At 46.4% G+C, this 19,774-nt stretch overlaps 1 protein-coding gene across 1 annotated transcript in view; it reads right to left on the minus strand.

Annotated features, from left to right (window-relative positions):
* LOC117089164 (E1A-binding protein p400-like) overlaps nt 1-19,774 on the minus strand; it is a 127,930-nt gene that overhangs the window by 68,494 nt on the left and 39,662 nt on the right. The window contains 7 exon segments of the mRNA XM_033220068.1: nt 7,545-7,634; nt 10,278-10,335; nt 11,059-11,108; nt 11,814-11,892; nt 12,423-12,563; nt 14,620-14,805; nt 15,702-15,995. Of these exon segments, the coding sequence (XP_033075959.1) occupies nt 7,545-7,634; nt 10,278-10,335; nt 11,059-11,108; nt 11,814-11,892; nt 12,423-12,563; nt 14,620-14,805; nt 15,702-15,995 (898 nt within the window).

Here is a 19,774-nt window from a genome sequence, read left to right on the forward strand (position 1 = left end):
TACTCTCGCTTGCTGCTGACAATGGCGTAAACTGGCTGGATTTTTCTGGAAATCAACACGGAAAGCTAAACGGCTGTGGAATCCAATGCCCTCAACCCCATCGTTTCCCCCTTTAGTGAGTCTATCCAGAGGAATGACAGAAATGTGAACCCAGATTTCTGTTCAAAGAATGTTCACACAGTGGTAGATCTAACGGGGAAAAGACTTTAGTTGGGCTGTGTACTCGTGATATGTGAGCTTGTCTGCATCTATATTTTATGTCGAATAAAGACTGTTGAGTCAAAACAAATGCCACGGACAAGCACCCTACAAGGACCACGCTGAAGGCACTGCCCATTTGGGACTAGCAAAACACCCTTTGAATTCATTTGCTCAGGATGTTAAACATTCGCCACACTGGCTTGATGGACATAGATGTAATGGAGCCCACTGAAAGTAAGTGTTGGCTGTGGAATCCAGGTGGTGTGTCCATGGTGTTCCTAACAAGGTTCTTCACCTTTCCTGTCTGTCTGATGCTTCCAGAGCAAAATGCTGGGCTGCACCACTACAGCATATGACGCTATATGTAAGTAGGAAAAACAAGCCAAACAACCGGAAACTTTCAATAACAAGAGAATTCTGTAAGGTGTCTCAGAACAAACAATACACAGAAATCAGCCTCCACACAGATAAATGAGTTAGAAAATGCAATAGAAGAAAAAAAAACCCCATTTAGACAGAAAATTAAATACAGTCGTCCCTCAGAATCCTTGAGGAGTTGGTTCCAAGGACCCTCTCGGATACCACAATCCAAGGATGCTCAAGTCCTTTATATAAAGTAATGCATATTTGCACGTAACCTATACACATCCTCTCATATATTTTAAATCATCTCTAGGGTACTTATAATACCTCATACAATGTGAATGCTATGTAAATAGTTGTTACACTTTTTTTTGTATCCTTTTTGTAATTGTTGTGCTGTTATTTTGGCTTATTTGGTTTGGGGGTTTTTCTGGTTGGCTGTTTGGTTTGTTTTGTTGGTTTGTTTTTTTAGAGATGGGGTCTTACTATGTTGCCCAGGCTGAACTTGAACTCCTGGGCTCAAGTGATCATCCTGCCTCAGTCTCCCAAGTAGCGAGGATTACAGGTGTGAGCCACCACACCCAGCTGTATTATTATTTTTTACTGTTTTGCTTTGTTTTTGGTAAATATTTTCTATCTGTAGTTGATCAAATTCATAGATCTGAAACCCATGGATATGAAGAGCTAAATATACTTACAATTAAACTTTCAAAAATGCATCACATCTCTGTGAAGAAAGCTCTAACAAGCTCCTGAAGACCATGAAAGAAGCCTTGACCCAACGAGAGGCTCTGTTCATGGATTCAGCTCGACACCATAAAGACAACAGGATGCCCAAGAACCCACCTCCTGCAGTTTACTCCTGGCCTCTCCCACACTGACCTGGCCTGACCGATGTGACCACCATCTGGGAGAATGACAGCATGTGACTTCCAAGACTCAGTTATCAAAGATACTACAGTGTCTATCCTGCTCCCACATGGATACGTGCTCTGAGACACCAGCCCCAGGTCAGGAGGACACTAAACCCGCCCTCAGCATGCAACAGAGCCCATCAGCTGGCAGAATGAACCAGCCTGGAATGGCATCCTCCAGCCCGCCACACCAAGCCTTCTGCAAACCATCTTCCCAGGAGACCTAGGTCACAACCACCCAGCAAGGCTGCTCCCAAACTCTGTCCCAGAGAGAGCACACAGTATACAGCGCTGATTTAACAGGTAATCCAGTAAGTCAAGAACACACACCATGATCAGATAGCCATCGCAACAAGAACACAGAAAGCTAACAGAGAAGAGGAAATGAAGTAACTAATTACTTGACTGATGCTTTAACCAGAAAGAGATGACTAAAGAACAGGTGAGAAAACACAAAATAAATTTTTAAATTATGATAGATCTAGGCCCAATTATTAACAGAACAGGCTTAAATTTAATACAAATGTACTAAACACTCCAATTTAGAGACACAGGGATGTTAGAATAAACTGGAGGGCAGAGAAGACCAACTACATGCTGTTTACAAGAGACATGCTTTATAAAAGAACACAGATTAGAAGTTAACAGAAACTCCCTCTAGAGGACACCCCCTCAGTGTCAGGCCTAAAATAACTGCCACAATAAGTTCCAATAAATTGTCAAAAATCACAAAGTACACTAGGAAACAATGTACCATCAGCAGAAACCAGGATTTATAAACGACAGCAGAATCAGACCTGCAAAAACGTCACCCATGCAATTATCAGGCACAGATTATAAAATTTTATATCTGAAGAAATAAAAGAGAAGACTGAAAGTGTGAATACACAGCAAGAGACAATTTTAAAATTTCATGTAGGTTTTCTAAAAAACCATTGGGAATGTCTTAAACTGGTAACTGGAATTTAACACTTAATGGGTTAACAAAAGACTAGGAAGAGCTTTAAAGAGAATTCATCAAATAGAAAACAGACGTGGTAACATTATCTAGAACCAAGTAAAAATGAAGTAACAGGATAACAATTCTAAATCTATACATGCACATACTAACATAGCCTCAAAATACATAAAATGAAAACTTGACAGAACCTTAAGGAGAAACAGGTACTCATTATCATAATGGAAAATGTTAACATACTTCTCTCAGTAACTGATAGAGCAAGAAGACAAAAATCAGTAAGGATAAGACGAACTGGACAATGCAATCAACAAGTTCTACCTGGTGGACTCAGAGAGAAAACGGTACCATAACCTGATGAATTCATGTTGCTTTAAAGCATGGATGGAATGTTTCTAAACTGGTCCATTCAAAACCCACCTCAACAAAATCCAGATCAGTGAGAATCCCATAAATCCACTGTCTGATCAAAATGCAATTAATGTAGAATAATAGTAAAAATATATATCGAAAACCCTGTATTGTTTGGAAATTAAGAAACATCCTTCTAAATAACTCACGAGTCAATAAAAAATATATATAGGGGAAATCAGAAAATATTTAAAACTGAATAATAAACATGATATTCAGCTAAAGCAGTATTACAGAAAAATTCAGACCCTTAAATGTTTCTATTAATGACCTAATGAAAATTAGTAAGTTAGTCATCCAAGTTAAAAACTCAGAAAAATATGTTTTTAAAAAAGAAATACTAAGAGCAGAAACAAAACAGAAAACAATACACTGGCGTCAGGTAAAAAAAAAAAAAAAAAGAAAACTGACAAACTTTTGACAAGACCATCAAGAAAAGTGAGAGGCTTAAATACACAGTCTTAGGGAAGAAAGGACGTATGCACAAACGTAGCCAAGATCGGAAACACTGTAAGGAGGAGTTATTGACAATGTATGCCAATACATTTTAAAATTTAGATGAAATAAAGAAATTCTTAGAAAATGTGACTATCGAAATTGACTATGAAGAAAAGAAAAAGTCATATTCCTCAATTTAATGTACGAGGGCCAGGCGCGGTGGCTCACACCTGTAACCCCAGCACTTTGGGAAGCTCAGGTGGACGGATCACCTGAGGTGAGGAGTTGGAGACCAGTCTGGGCAACATGGCAAAACCCTGTCTCGAGTAAAAATATTTTTAAAAAGCCAGGTGTGGTGACAGGTGCGCCTATAATCCCAGCTACTGAGGAGGCTGAGGCAGGAGAATCGCTTGAACCCAAGAGGCGGAGGCTGCAGTGAGCTGAGATCACGCCACTGCACGCCAGCCTAGGCGACAAAGTAAGACTCTGTCAAAACAAGCAAACAAAGCATGCAATACCCATCTACAACAGAAACACTGAAGAGTAGATACGAACTTCATTAATCTTATAAAAATATTTACAAAAACCCTATACACCATGTCCATTCTGGAAACACTAAAGGTATCATCATAGCCATCTCGAGAGCAGCAGTGAAGAGCACGCCACAGGACACGCCAGGCCAAGGCTTCCACACACTGTAGATCCTCAGAACAACCCTGGTCATCCCCTTTACAACGGAGAAAAACACCACGGAGAGCTTAGACAACCTGACCGAGGCCATGGGGTGAGGAGGCAACAAACACTAGGTTTGAACCATGCAATTATGACTCAACACTCTAACACTCTGCCTTTCTACCGAAAGTGTTCCCTTTCAAAGCAAGAAAAAGCCAAAGTTGTCCACCACTAGCATGAACTCAACACTTTACTGAAAGTCCTACCAAGCACAAAATGGCAAGAAAAGGTAGTATAAAAGGAACAAGGATTATAAACGAATTTCTTCAGAGAAGTATACAAAGACTTTGCATACAAGACTGTACGCAAAGAATTAATGAACAGAGTTCAGAAAAGCTGGCTGGGCGCAGTGGCTCAAGCCTGTAATCCCAGCACTTTGGGAGGCCGAGACGGGCGGATCACGAGGTCAGGAGATCGAGACCATCCTGGCTAACACAGTGAAATCCCGTCTCTACTAAAAAAATACAAAAAACTAGGCGGGTGAGGTGGCGGGCGCCTGTAGTTCGAGCTACTCAGGAGGCTGAGGCAGGAGAATGGCGTAAACCCAGGAGGCAGAGCTTGCAGTGAGCTGAGATCCGGCCACTGCACTCCAGCCTGGGCGACAGAGCGAGACTCCGTCTCAAAAAAAAAAAAGAAAAGTTGCTGAGTATAAGAGAAACAAAATCGACTGCACTGACACATACCAGCAATATATTTAAAATATAATTTTAGAAAATATACCACTTGGCACAACTTTTAAAAATATATAGTACCTACAATTAAATCTAACAAAAGAGACACAATCATCAAATTTCATGGAAAGCTATTTAGGAAGACCTAGGTGAAGGGAGAACTATATTTTGACCCTAGACTGGAAAGGCTGAACTTCATAAAGACGGCAATTCTCACAAAGCATCCATTAGTGCAATTAAATTATAATCAAAATTCCCAATAGGTTTTTCTGTGAAGCTTGATGAGCTGCTTCTAGCACGGATCTGAAATAGTCGCCAAACAGACAAGATCCTCCCAACGCAGAGCAAGGCAGAGAACTTACCTGACCAGACATCGAAAACTATTATAAAGCTACAGTAAGAAAGACAGTGTGGCATCAGTACAGACTGGCACAAATTTTCCAATAAAAGAATAAAGATCCCAGGAAGAGCCATGCATAAAAGGAAACTTGTTTTATGTCTGAGCTGGCATTGAAGATCAGTGAGGAAAAGATCGGCTTTTCAGTATGACTTTCCAAATATACATTTGGGGGAAAAAAGGGAAACTGCACTCATTTCACAATGTAAGAGTAAAGCAGAAAAATTCTAGATGATATATCCTTGTGAACAAGACTGACAAATTCAACTACAGTAAGTCCTCACTAAACATCATCAATAGGTTGGTTCTTGGAAACTGTAACTTTGAGCAAAATGATGTATAGCTGATCAGTGGACAACCTGGGTTGGAACTGTGAGGGTCCTCTATCCACAGCAGGACCAACCCCTCTCCCTCCCCCTCACCCACTCCCTTCTTACCCTACACAACGTGAAGATGACGAGGATGAAGACCTTTATAATCATCCACTTTCACTTCATAGTAAATGTATTTTCTGTTCCTTATTTTTTAACATTTTCTTTTCTCTAGCTTATTTTGTTTTAAGAATACAGTACAGGCCGGGCGCGGTGGCTCAAGCCTGTAATCCCAGCACTTTGGGAGGCCGAGACGGGCGGATCACGAGGTCAGGAGATCGAGACCATCCTGGCTAACACGGTGAAACCCCGTCTCTACTAAAAATACAAAAAAAACTAGCCGGGCGAGGTGGCGGGCGCCTGTAGTTCCAGCTACTCGGGAGGCTGAGGCAGGAGAATGGCGTAAACCCGGGAGGCAGAGCTTGCAGTGAGCTGAGATCTGGCCACTGCACTCCAGTCCGGGCGACAGAACGAGACTCCGCCTCAAAAAAAAAAAAAAAAAAAAGAATACAGTACATAACATTAAATACACATAACATACAAAATAGGCCAGGCACAATGGGTCACACCTGTAAACCCAGCACTTTGTGAAGCCAAGATTGGAGGCTCACTTGAGCCCAGGAGTTTGGGACTAGCCTGAGCAACACGGTGAAATCCCGTATCTACAAAAAACACAAAAATCAGCTGGGCATGATAGCGCGCACCTGCAGTCCCAGCTACTCAGGAGCCTGAGGTGGAAGGATCGTCTGAGTCCAAGTCAAGGCTGCAGTGAGCTGTGATCCGCCACTCACTGCAGCCTGGGTGTCAGAGTGAGACTCCGTCTCAAAAAAAAAAAAAAAAAAGAAAAAGAAAAAGAAAAAAAAACACATAAAATAAGTGTTCGTCGACTGTTGCATATTATTGATAAGGCTTCCAGTCAACAGTTGGTTGTTAGTACGTTTCGGAGGAGTCAACAGCTATATGCAAATTTTCAACAGTGCAGGTGGCAGGGGCGGGCTGGCACTCTTAATCCCCACATTGCTCAAGGGTCAACTGTATAACAAACCAATGTCTTTTCCTCATGGCTATAATAAAACAACATTAATGTAACACCATTTCACTTCAAGTTGCAGTTTCCAGGAACTCACTGACAACATGAAATGAGGACTTCACGTATGCTGAAATTAAGAACACCTTTCATCAAAAGGTACTGCAAAGAGTGAAAAGACACATCACTAACTGGGAAAATATCACTGCAACACAGAACTGACCAAGAATTCATGTGCAGAATATATAAAGACCATCACCAACAAGTCAATAAGGAAAGAAAACACCAAACTGAGCCAAAACGAACAAAGAAGAAACATGAAAAGATGCTTCACTTCATCAGTCATCAGAGAAGTGCAACTTAAAACCACAAGGAGATACCACTTTTTATCCCCAGAGTGGCAGACAGTATCAAAGTTCCTGAGATGAGTTAAGCAATGAAAGAACGGCAATAAAATTAAATATATATAATTCATTTTTTAAAAAAGAGTTCCTTCCTGAGATGTGGAGCTTGGCACACCCACTCTAAACAACAGTTACTCTCCTGCCCCTGATCACAGGCAAGCCACTCATGCACACGTGCCTGGGGAACAGGAGCATGCTCACAGCAAACACAGGGAACCAGGCGAATGGCCACCAACAGCACAAAACATAGTCAGTGACATATTGACAAAAAAAATCCTGCCTGGCAATGACAATGAATGCACTGACAGCAACACGTAACACTGTGGCTGAAACTCAGGACACACAGGCTGAGTGGAGAGAGCAAGCCCGTCAAGCTGTGGGGGGATTCGTTCGTATGGAGCTCTCACACATGCAAGACCAACAGTACATTCAGGGAGACACATGCAGGTGGCAGGGAAAAAAAGACAGTCAGGGCAGAGTCCTACACACAACCCAGGAGGGCCGGACCTCCAGGTCAGGAGAGAGCAGCAGGAGGCACACAGGGACTGTTTGCCATAAAACAGGCACTGCTGCCTCAGTGTATTATTATTCACATCTCACACGTTTTAAACGTTTCTTTGCACCTACTGAATGTTTAATAAGGTAGCAACAGCCTACCTTCCTTGGCTAAATTAGAAAGTTCTGTTTGGTGGTCCACGACACCTTCGTTTGCTTCCTCCTCTTCAATTGTTTCCTCTTCGTCGTCCACTAAAATGGTTATCAGCGAGCGTCACTGAGAGGCAACACCACTTGCATGTCTGTTACTCATTACACACTATAAGGCTTCAAAATTATTTTGCATAGCTATTAAAGAAATTGAAACTGAGCTTTTAACCTTCTCAGGTTAAATTTAGAAATGATCATTTAATTAAATGAGCAGGAAACTGGACGTGTATTTCCCCTTCCATTTCAGGCTGTGAATGACAGCCCTGGTTTTTCCACACATGGCAGACCTTCTTCAGGCCAACATACGGAATGCTGTCAACCCTCCCACCTTCCTGCAGAGCCCCACTGCGGAAAGCCCACAAGCATGCCATCTGAGATCACTGTGAACTCATCGCCATCGCCCATCTCATGAGGCCCAGCCACATCAGCCTAACACTCTCCTTGGCTCTCCTGTCCTCCACAATCACCAGCTCAAGCCCGCTCCGCTCTCTTCAGCCCTCCAGCCCTGAACCTCACACCTCACTCGCCATAGAGATCTTGGCTCTTGGCAGAGAAAAGAGCAGCAACCAGCATCCCCACAGCCAAACTCCCTCTGTCCACAGATCCTCTCCCCACCTGGGGGCCTGCACCGTCTCTCCTCTCAGCTGGCTCTTAACTTTTCCTCTCTCACAATCTAACATAACATCTCTCCCTTCCCACCATCAAAACTCCTCATTTCTTCACTACAAGACCCCCACTGCCCACCAAGAAGGCCTAGGCACCTGACCCCAACCACACAAGTCGCTGGGCCTCCGGGTGCTGCCTTTTCTGACTGTACTCAACACCCCGGCGGCTCACGACAGGCCTGGCCATCTCCTCTTCTTGGAAACGCCTTCTGCCATTCCTTCTGCCTTCTGATCACTTGGTTTCCAGAGTGGAGAGCTTTGGGAAAAAAAAGTGAAGAAGACCTCGGGCGGTTAATTTGGCCTTCTCTGAGTTATCCTAAGACATCTTCAGGCATTAAATAGAAGCCAAATAAAGATCTGTTTCAATACCGTTGAGCACCACATAACGACATTTCTGCCAACAACGGACCGCACGCATATCCAATGGGACCCTGTAAGACTGTAATACTGTATCTTTACATTAGCTTACCTATGTCAAGATACGTTTAGATGCACAAATACCACTATTTTCCAATTACCCGCAGTATTCAGGAGAGTCACATGTGTGCAGGTTTGTAGCCGGCGGCACGGGCCGCACCATCTAGGTTTCGGTGAGCACTCTGTACGTTCACGTAACAACAAACTTGCCCAACAACGCATCTCTCAAAACATACACCCACTGCTAAGAAACACATGACTGTACACAAATATGCTCCTGAGAATGTGAGAAAATAAAGAAAGTGGAGATGTCAATCTACATAAAGCCAACCGCAGCTACCAGAGTGCAGGCCAGAGAAAAGGTGTTCCTCATGAAGAAATGACCTCATCCTTTTCCAGGTAACAAGAAAGACACAAACCTACGGTACTCTGTTGTGGTTCTCTTGTTGTCTGAAAGGCCAGGGTGCAATCCATCCCCAGTGCAGGATGGTACTATCTAGAATTCAGCACCAGGCCAGGTGTGGTGGCTGACACCTGTAATCCCAGTACTTTGGGAGGCTGAGGCGGGTGGATCACCTGAGGTCAGGAGTTTGAGACCAGCCTGGCCAACATGGTGAAACTCTGTCTCTACTAAAAATACAAAAATTAGCTGCAGAGTGATCCGTGCCTGTAGTCTCAGCTACTCAGGAGGCTGAGACAAGAGAATCGCTTGGCAGGGGCCTGAAAATGCCACCACAATGCCGTGCCAGTGCTGGGCCATGTGCCCCCAGGCTCCTCACTCATCTGCCACATTGCTGTTTCGTTTCTGTCATATGCAGCAGACCTGAATACTGCCAGTTTCATGCCAATAATCTGGTCAAACTCCCTGTTGACTTCCAAATAAAAATCAATACATACCAAAGATCAATCTTCAAAAATTTGGAAAAGTTAACACACTTCACCAAATCAAGCCAATAAACCCATACTGATGCTGATCAAAGAGCCGAAGGAGAAACTGCAGGCCTTACCTGGCACCTGACAGGAACCGCCACACAAACACCCAAGAAAGTTTCTCCAACCTCTCTACTCCTGCTCTCCACTCTGTCTCTAAAAATCCATTCTAGTCCTGAGGACTTCTGTACTCAATCCACATGGGTTTGGAAACAGGTCGTGGCCGGGGCTGTCCCCAGCTCACACACCCAGTGCTCAGGTATCTGTTCTCATCTGAACGAGGTGCCAACATCTAAAATTCACATGAGTTTCTCCTGAAATCCCAATGGCTGGCAACCATGGGTCTACCACAGGACATACCAGGGCCACTTCTTGAGGACAGGAAAAGGCTTGGCCCTGTGCCATAGAAGCATGGGGCCCCAACACTCTCCAAGATGCACCCAAGTTTCCAAACCTCACAAAAGCAGATACAACCATGTTGCTCCAGAAAACATCCCAAGTCCTCTAGAGATACCAAAAAGTGTCTATACACTGAGAGACATCTGGATAAACACAAAAGCTGAACTTTCCAACCAGCTGAAGATGACAAGACAAAACCCCAAGTCGCCACAGCTCTGTGTGATCTCATCAGCAGCCCTGTAGACAACAAAGATGGCACTGAGGGGGAACAGACCTTCGTCATCAGTCAAAGATATGCTAGCTTTTCTTTTTCTTCCAGACATTCCTGAATCCTGAAAGAAAGAAAGAAAAACCACAAGCATGAGATCTAAACACTCAGAGTGGGAAACCAAGACAGAACCGTCCATGGGACAGGGGAAAGCCCCAGGGCAAGCTTGCTGGGCCGCCCTCAGCCTCCATTTGGGGTCGGGTCAGGGCAGGGCAGTCAGGGGGCAAGGACATGATCAACGCTCACTGTGTTCAGCTGTCACTGCCAAATTAACAACGCACGTGAGACTAAGGCTATAAAGCACCAGTATATTTTCAAAGTAGACTGAATCTATAATGAAAGGGAGTAATAGGCCGGGCGCAGTGGCTCATGCCTGTAATCCTAGCACTTTGGGAGGCCAAGGCGGATGGAATGCCTGAGCTCAGGAGTTTGAGACCAGCCTGGGCAACACAGTGAAACCCCATCTCTACAAAAATACAAAAAAAAAAAAAAAAAAAATTAGCTGGGCGTGGCAGTGGGCGCCTGTAGTCCCAGCTACTCGGGAGACTGAGACAGGAGAATTGCTTGAACCTGGGAGGCGGAGCTTGCAGTGAGCTGAGATCATGCCACTTCACTCCAGCCTGGGCGACAGCGACTCCGTCCCAAAAAAAAAAAAAAAAAAAAAGAAAGGGGACTAATAAGTAATAGTCACAGCCTATAAATTCCTCTGGATAAGAATGAAAAGGCCCACTCTACTGGAGCTGCTTCCACTCCTTCTCACACAGTACAGTAACAACCCCAAACTTACCAGAGAACTTTCCTGTAATGCATCAAATCCTTTAGGTCTCAATTCTTTCCCTAGAGAGACAAGAAGCACAGTTCATTCCCAAGACCCCCCACGCTTGGTGAGGGAGTCTCTGCTTTCCAGGCAGGGTCCTGCTGCCTCCACCCACGTGCAGGGAAAGGAGGGACATGTGAGTTCTGCCTTTTCCTCCTCATCACGCAGGGCAGTGGTTTTTACTAACTTGTGGCTCTATGCCTTTCAGCAGCAGCCACCTCTCAGCCTCAGGTTCCTCATCAATAACGGGGAAACACAGTGCCCACCCTCCTGGAGGCATCCTCAGAGGCAAACGAAACAGTGAATGCTGCCGCCACTGGTGCTGCGCATATCCTAAGTGGAGTGGCACATAACAAGTGGAGGCAGCTGCTGAAGAAATATCAAAGGAAGAACGACATGGAGGCGTCACCCAGCCAGGCACCCAGGGATCCTCCTGCATGGCAAATGCCTCAAGGAGCTCCTCACTCACTGTCCAGGGACTGAACCCCAGTTCTGTGTCCCAGAGTTTATCAACTTGGGGGTGCTGACTCACACCAGCACATCTCAAAAGCACTGAAGCATAAAACTAGGATGGCCACACAAAGAGAAATGTAACAATCAGGCAGCTGGCTGATGAGCAGATGTCCTCTGTGGGAAGCCACAGTGCCAGGAGACTGCCTGCTGGGAAAAGAATCCAAACAAAGTACCACCCAAGCAGTGGTAAGCCTTTTTATGAAGGGTCATACCTCTCCTGGAAACTTTCTGTAAATTTAAGGCTTTCTTCCTTTTTTCTTCTAATTCTACTTGTAGTTTTATTTCCACAACCTAAATGCAAAGGATTAAATGAATAAGCACGTTACTAAGGATGGGAATTACAGACGTTCTGCACACAAAACACTAAAACACATAAGCAGAGTCTAAACAGTGTTTTCCAGCCTCATCAGTTTGGTGCTTTTTCATTTATTTCACACTAACTACATCCTGCCCAAGTTCTATTAGGTGGTGAGATAAGAACTGAAATTTCAAAAAAGGAAAGCGAGCGACCAAGCGGCCGCTCAAGAAGTAACCATGGTGGTGACCTACGCTGACCCTGAAACAACAATGCCCAGAGGCCCTCCACGGCGTGAAGCACCTCAGAAGGCGGCCACAGTTGAGGTGCGTCCCCGTCCAAGACAGACGGAGGCATGACAGCTCATTCAAAGGCCAACGAGCAACAGTCCATGAGAGTGCACACACTGCCAGCTCCGGCGCTCGAAAGCTTCCTAAGCAAGGTACCTGAGCTCCGGTCTCAGCAAGTAGCCTCACCAGCTCCGACAGGCTGATTCTTACAACCCCATGAAAACTGCAGCACTCGCCTGTTCGATATTCGACCAAAAGCACTCTATCTCCCGGGCTGTGGAGGCGGCTATCCGCCTCAGTCTGCTCTGCTCTTCCTTCTTTCCCCTTTCTTCACGGAGCTGCTTCTCCTCATGATGGCGCACCACAGTTCTAACGAGCTGGTGAATAAAAGTGCAAGAATTGTATGTTTTACTCTATGTCATGCTGGGAAAAAAAGGATATGTAACTTTTTTTAAATCTTCTCAGGCTAAAATTTACACAATTCACTGCCATATACATCCTTGTATGCTCTTAGGGTGGATTAGGAGAAACAGGACTACCAGCAAAAAGCACTATCAATATTTTACTTGACTTTTCTAGAAAGTGTTTTTATTTTTTTCACTAAATACACATTAATTTTCTCAAAACTAGAATACCATATTGTGCTATAATCTTCCTTCCCCGTTTAATAGATGATTAACATCTCTCCATGCAATAAACATGGGTCAGCATCTCATTTCATGAATGCTGTACCAGTTACAGAAATTATTGGGCTGGGATAATTCACATTTTTAAAGCGTTTGCTTTAAATTGTCAAACTGCTTTCTAAAAGTTTAGACACTCCACATACCCACCAACAGAACCCCAAATGGGTAGAGAGAATTAAGATGAGAAAAGCTCTGGAGCCCTGAGAGCACAATGGCTGTCACCCCCACGCCTGTTCTAGGGATGGAAATGTACTCAACTACCGCCCGGACTCTGCGCATACGCCGTGCTCCCACTCAGCCTCCAATGGGGCTCACTGTCGTCAACACGGGCCCTGATCAGGGTGGGCTGTTCTGCGGCCTCTCCCTGTATACCCCAGCGAGAGGCAGGAGGCACGGGGAGGGGCAGGCCTGGCTGCAGGTGCATCACTCAGCTGTTGAGAGATGGCCCTGGCCTGCGCCCTGTAGGTGCTGCGCTGCTCTTCAGCCAACCCCACCAGCTCCCACTCCAGCCCATCAGCCAGCCCCCATCCATCTAGCCTGACATCCACATGTCCAGCCTGGCATCTACATATGTCTGGCCCCCTGCCCTGTCCAGCCTGGTGTCCACCATGTTCAGGACTATCTTCTTTGTGGAAAGGTTGGTTTAAGGAAGAATCAGGGTTTTTCTGAATTGCCTATGAATCTGATTTGAGACCCCTGACCCTCAGAACCCCACGGTTCTCACCCTGTGGTCTCAGCTTTTCTCTGCCTAACCTACATGAAGAGAGCAAGGGGGAGAATTCAGGGTAGGGAGTGGACAGGGCAGGGGACAGAGCATGAGGCCACAGCCTTAAGAGTACAGAAAATATGAACAAAGACCCTACAGCCCAAGAAACAGAGGCGGCGACACGGTAATAAGGAAGACAAAGAAGGGCCATGGCTGTTCACACAGTGAAAGCACAGCTGCTTCCCACTGAAGCCTGGGCTTTCTAGAAATCTACCACTTGTTCTCACTTTTCTAGTGTTAGCAGTAGGGCCTCCAGAGTCTTCCAAGGACTCTACACCTGCTTTGGCAACAGTTAGGAGAAAATAAATTCTCAGCCGAAACCAAAGAGAAAGCTAGACTAGAAGCCCAGGAGGAAGAGCAGGAGGTGGTGTGGTCAGGCAGGAAAGCCTGGGACAGCCCCTTGCTGCCCTTTGACTGACACCATGGGCCTTCTAACTCTTAGCCTCTCAGCTCCCTGAACAGCCCCAGCCACCAGCCTGGACCTGTGGCACTGGAGATATCCTAACTCCAACTGGCAGGCAAAGCCAGGCAACAAAAGGAAGGTAAACCCACACCAGTGCAGAAGTGCGGGAGCACAGGCTTGATTCCAACAATGCATGCTGGGCTCTGAAGACACCACCTCAGAGCCTTCATCACACAGCACAGTTATTCTCCAAACAACAGGGAAGTCTCCTTCCCAGACTTCACAAGTCAAGGTCTTTAGAGTGAGTCTGCCAGGCACGGTGGTTCACGCCTGCAATCCCAGCACTCCGGGAGGCTGAGGCGAGCAATTGCTTGAGCCCAGGATTCAAGACCCGTCTGGGTAATGTGGCAAAAAACACAAAAATTAGCTGGGCATTCCAGCCTGGACAACAGAGCGAGACCCTGTCTGAAAAAAAATTCTTTAAAGTGGGTCTGGAGTCCTGCCCACCATTTACAGCACGGCAAACTCCAGCTCCCACCAACGCACACAGCACAGCAGCTCCACACATTCCAACCCACCTTCTTCGCAGCAGCCACCTTCCACCTCCTCTCCTGGGCAAAGTCTGTGGCCATCCACTGCATCTCCTCCAACAGATAGTCCCAGTGGGCCTTGGGCCGTGGGGCCTCCTGCAGCTTCGGCAGACGCCTCTGGGACCACAGACCTGCTTTCCTCAGCTCCGCGACGCGCTGATGCACCTGGTTCTCCTGCAGGTGATAATACGGGGGATGGTGGGGTCGGCATGTAATGAGTGTGTTCCACCAACTCACACACCAGAAATCTGAAGCCCTACTATGTAAAAGGCTCAGTCAGGCACTAGGAAGACAGAAAGCTCAAGATCCCAGTTTAATATCAAAGGTAAGACTCAAACACAAAGGTCAAAGTGGTTCTAGGAGAGGTCAAGGAGCGTGTGACCTTTCCAGGAGCCTTAGAAGAAGCTGGAGCAACTGTCCTGCCCCAGCTCTATAAAACAGACTAAAACTTGAAAACCTTATGTTTCTACCAAAGTGCTTACAAGGGAAACCATAGGATCCTGGAATTTGCTTCTAAATAATCTGGAAGAGAGTGGAATAAACGAAATGAGACTAGCTGCATATTGATCACTGTGATAAAATCAGATCACAGGGAACATGGGGTTTATGACACTCTATTTTGATACACGATTCTTTTAATTTCCCTAATGAAGTTGAACAAAATAAATACTTAGTCATCCAACCCAAAGTAAGTGCTAAGGGCTGGGCAGTGACTCTCAAGGACAGGGCTGCAGACCGGTGGCTGCAGGGACCTCACAGCCTGCAGGGCCCCAGCATTCAAGCTTGTCCCTCTCAGCCTGACTCCTACACATGACCTCTCCCACCCTCGTCTACTGCCCGTATGAAAGCAGCCCAAGACTGCAGGTTTGATCACAAAAACACAGACTTCCTCCATGAGTCTGCTTCCAACAGGAAAGGCTAACCCTTGGTTTTCATCTTGTCTCTACTGATTCCCAAGCCATGTTGAATTGACCAGGCATTCAGTTTTACTCTACCACATTCTGGACAATTAAAACTAAATGTGCTTCACCGACTGGAGTGCATTTTACAACTTTCTTAAGCATGCCTACCAGAGTTATCTGTTCTGTCAGCGTATCCTGAGAACTGTCTTGGGACGAGGTGGCATTCTGAGCAGGACTCTGTGGTTTGGTGGGGGCAGATGCCACCACCCCGGGGGTCCGGGAAGTGACTGGAGACAGTGCCTTGTTGGTTGCTGACGAGGGTCTATTTATTGGAGAGGACCGAGCAGGGGAGGGTCCTGGGCCGGAGCCACTCATGGGTGCCAGGGACGAGGTAGAAGAGGTGGGCAGAGGCCGTGGGCAGGGCGGGGCAGGGTCCACAGGGAGCCTTGTCGATGCCACCGTCTAAAGGCCAGAGCACAAGTGGAGCAAGGTGAAGAAAAGAAGTCAGGGCAGCCCACGGTGCCAAATACCAGAGCGCCCACAGCATCAGAGACGCACACTGCCAGCACCTTCCACTCCATGACAGCGCGAGCAAACAAATCACATCCACAGCCCAACACTAACGTGTCCATGAACAAATAATACATCCCTCTACTTCCACAAAACCAAACAGGAGTTTTCATTATGAACTATCTTTAGGCCATGCCCAGTGGCTCATGCCTGTAATTCCAACACTTTGGGAGGCCGAAGTGGGAGGATCGCTTGAGCCCAGGAGTTTGAGATGAGCCTAGGTGACGAAGTAGGACCCCATCTCTACCAAAAAATTTAAAAATTAGCCAGGTGTGGTGGTGTGCGCCTTTGGTTGCAGCTACACAGGAGGCTGAGGTGGGAGGACTGCTTGAGCCTGAGAGGTTGAGGCTACAGTGAGTTATGTTTGTGCCACTGTACTCCAGCCTGGGCAACAAAGCAAGAATCTGTCTCAAGAAAATATAACATAACGTAACGTAACGTAACGTAACGTGACATAACATACAAATTCAGTGTGCCTCTCTCATGGCAGATGGGCTAAAAGGGTTAAAAAATCCTCCTCAGGCCAGGCACAGTGACTCACATCTGTAATCCCAGCACTTCTGGAGGCCGAGGTGGGTGGATCACCTGAGGTCAGGAGTTCGAGACCAGCCTGACCAACATGGAGAAACCTCATCTCTACTAAAAATACAAAATCAGCCAGGCGTGGTGGCGCATGCCTATAATCCCAGCTACTCAGGAGGCTGAGGCAGGAGAAGTGCTTAAACCCAAGAGGTGGATGGAGGTTGCGGTGAGCTGAGATCGTGTCATTCCGCTCCAGCCTGGGGAATAAGAGCAAAACTCTGTCTCAAAAAAAAAAGTCCTCCTCTTCGCACCACCTCAACAACAGACTGAACTAAATTCACAGACAACTGTTGCTGAGGATGGAGAGCAGGGAAGACGGGCTGAGTGCAGACTCATACAAGATTCAGCCCGTTCAAAAGCTGAAGGGAGACAAAGAACCGCTGGAACACACTCTCTCTGAGTGACTGTCCCATGGCACGGGTTTCTTTTCTTCACAGCTGCAGCACTGTCCCCCGGCTGGCCACAGGCTTTTGGAAATGAAGCTTTATTAGAGCACAGCCACATCCACTTATGTGCTGTCTGTGCGTGGCTGTGTCTTCACTTCTACCACAGACACTGAACAGTCCGCAAAGCCAGAACGTTCATTACCTGGCCCTTGACTGAGCAAGTGTACCCCTCCTGCTCAACCTGGAAGTAGCAGGTTCCTACAGACTTTGTAAAGGCTTCCTAAAAATCATTTTCTGGCCGGGCGCGGTGGCTCAAGCCTGTCATCCCAGCACTTTGGGAGGCCGAGACGGGCAGATCACAAGGTCAGGAGATTGAGACCATCCTGGCTAACACGGTGAAACCTCGTCTCTACTAAAAAATACAAAAAACTAGCCGGGCGACGTGGCGGGCGCCTGTGGTCCCAGCTACTCGGGAGGCTGAGGCAGGAGAATGGTGTAAACCCGGGAGGCGGAGCTTGCAGTGAGCGGAGATCCGGCCACTGCACTCCAGCCTGGGCGACAGAGCGAGACTCCGTCTCAAAAAAAAAAAAAAAAAAAAAATCATTTTCCAGGCTGGGTGTGGTGGCTCACGCCTATAATCCCAGCATTATGGGAGGCCAAGGGGGTGGATTAGTTGAGATCAGCAGTTTGAGACCAGCCTGGCCAACATGGCAAAAGCTCATCTCTACTAAAAAGTAAAAAAAAAAAACAAAAAATAGTTGCCTAAGCATGCACAAGGTATTACATGCATTGTAAAATGATCAGTAAATGATTTCCTGTACCATTGTTCTTAAGGAGATAATACAAAGTTATTTAGAGAGCTAAATTGTGAAATACATCATTTCTCTGCTGGAAAAAAAAAAACAAAACTAGTAGGGCATGGTGGCACACACCTGTAGTCCCAGCCATTCAGGAGGCTGAGGCAGAAGTGTTTGAACCCAGGAGGCAGAGGTTGCAGTGAGCCAAGATGGCGCCACTGCACTCCACCCTGAGGGTCAGAGTGAGACTCTGACTCAAAAAAAAAATATAAAATCATTTTCCACAGCTGATTTTTTCAGTAATACAGGCAGGTAAATTAAATCTAAGAAAAACCACAGAGCTGCTTTAAGTCAGTATGTGGCTTGATGTGAGGAAGTGTTCAAAACAGAATCATTTCCACAAAAACCTAAAGCAAGCAAGGTAAGGCCTAGAAGAGCTCAGCTGCCCCGACACGTGGCGCCTTTCTCAGAGTGGGTGCACAAGGGTTCACTGCAGACTTGCACACAAGGCTCCCAATCACAGCCCCACCAGTCACTGGCTTTTCTGGCCTCTGTTTTTTAGATCTATAAAATGGAGATAATAAACATTCTACAGCATAAGGTTGTCAGGTAAAGGAAACAATGCTAATAAATCGCTCATCACAGTGCTTGACGCCTCACCTCACAAGTGATGAGTAAGTGATAGCTATTATCGTTACTATGATTTCATCGTCATATACTTAAGATTTTGCCATGAATCTCAAACATAAAGAACCTGCAGGCCGGGTGCAGTGGCTCACGCCTGTAATCCCAGCACTTTAGGAGGCCAAAGCTGGCGGATCACCTGAGGTCAGGAGTTCAAGACCAGCCTAACAAATACAGAGAAACCTCGTCTCTACTAAAAACAAAAAACTAGCCAGCATGGAGGCACATGCCTGTAATCCTAGCTACTAGGGAGCTGAGGCAGGAGAATCGCTTGAACCCAGGAGGTGGAGGTTGTGGTGAGCCGAGATCGGGCCATTGCACTCCAGCCTGGGTAACAAGAGCGAAACTCCGTCTAAAAAAAAAAAAAGAAAAGAAAAAGAACTTTTAGCTTGGGCAGCATGGCGAAATCCCGTCTCTACAACAATACAAAAATCAGCCAGGTGTAGTGGTGTGTGCCTGTAGTCCCAGCTATTCAGGGGGCAGAGGCAGGAGGATCATCTAAGCCCAGGAAGTAGAGGCTGCAGTGAGCAGAGATTGTCCCACTGCATTCCAGCCTGGGTGACAGAGCCAGACCCTGTTTCAAAACAAACAAAAACCCTGAACTCAAAGCCTACCTAGGAAATTCCTTTGTTAGTGAGGGAGAGGGTAAAAGGAAGGGAAGACTCTGCAGTGGGCTCCCCACGCCCTGACGTGCATCAAACAGAACTAAGAGGGCTGAGAGCCCTCCCCGGCCTCCCTGTCAGTGCCCTGTTGACAGCTGGCATCCAGGCTGTGGCATTTCGCTACTCCTTCGAAACCAAAACCAGTTTACTGTGGACATTCCAAAACCGCACTGGGTAAAATTCACCAGTGGGGGAGGAGGGGCATTTTAATTACCTGAAACATGTAACAAGTGGAATCAGTAATGCCTTACACATGTGTATCAAGCTGGATCAGTAACGCCTTACACACGTTTGCAGAGCATAGAGAATCCCAAAAGCAGCAAAGCAGGCACCCAGGGAGCATGTCTGGTGGGTGGTGTGCAGCGTGGTTTTGCACTCACATGGAGCTAGGGTCAAGCCCCACTCATCACTTCATCACCATGTAACTTGGGGCCAGCCCCAGAACCTCTGAGTATTTGTCTCCACACTAGTAGAATGGGTCACTGCCACCTACCTGAGAGTTGCTGGGCAGATTATAAGGGATAACTGACACCATGCCCTTCACACAACATGTGGGTGAG

The sequence above is a fragment of the Trachypithecus francoisi genome, unplaced genomic scaffold (genome assembly GCF_009764315.1).
Source record: "Trachypithecus francoisi isolate TF-2019V2 unplaced genomic scaffold, Tfra_2.0 Lachesis_group11, whole genome shotgun sequence".
NCBI classification, from domain to species: Eukaryota; Metazoa; Chordata; class Mammalia; order Primates; family Cercopithecidae; genus Trachypithecus; species Trachypithecus francoisi.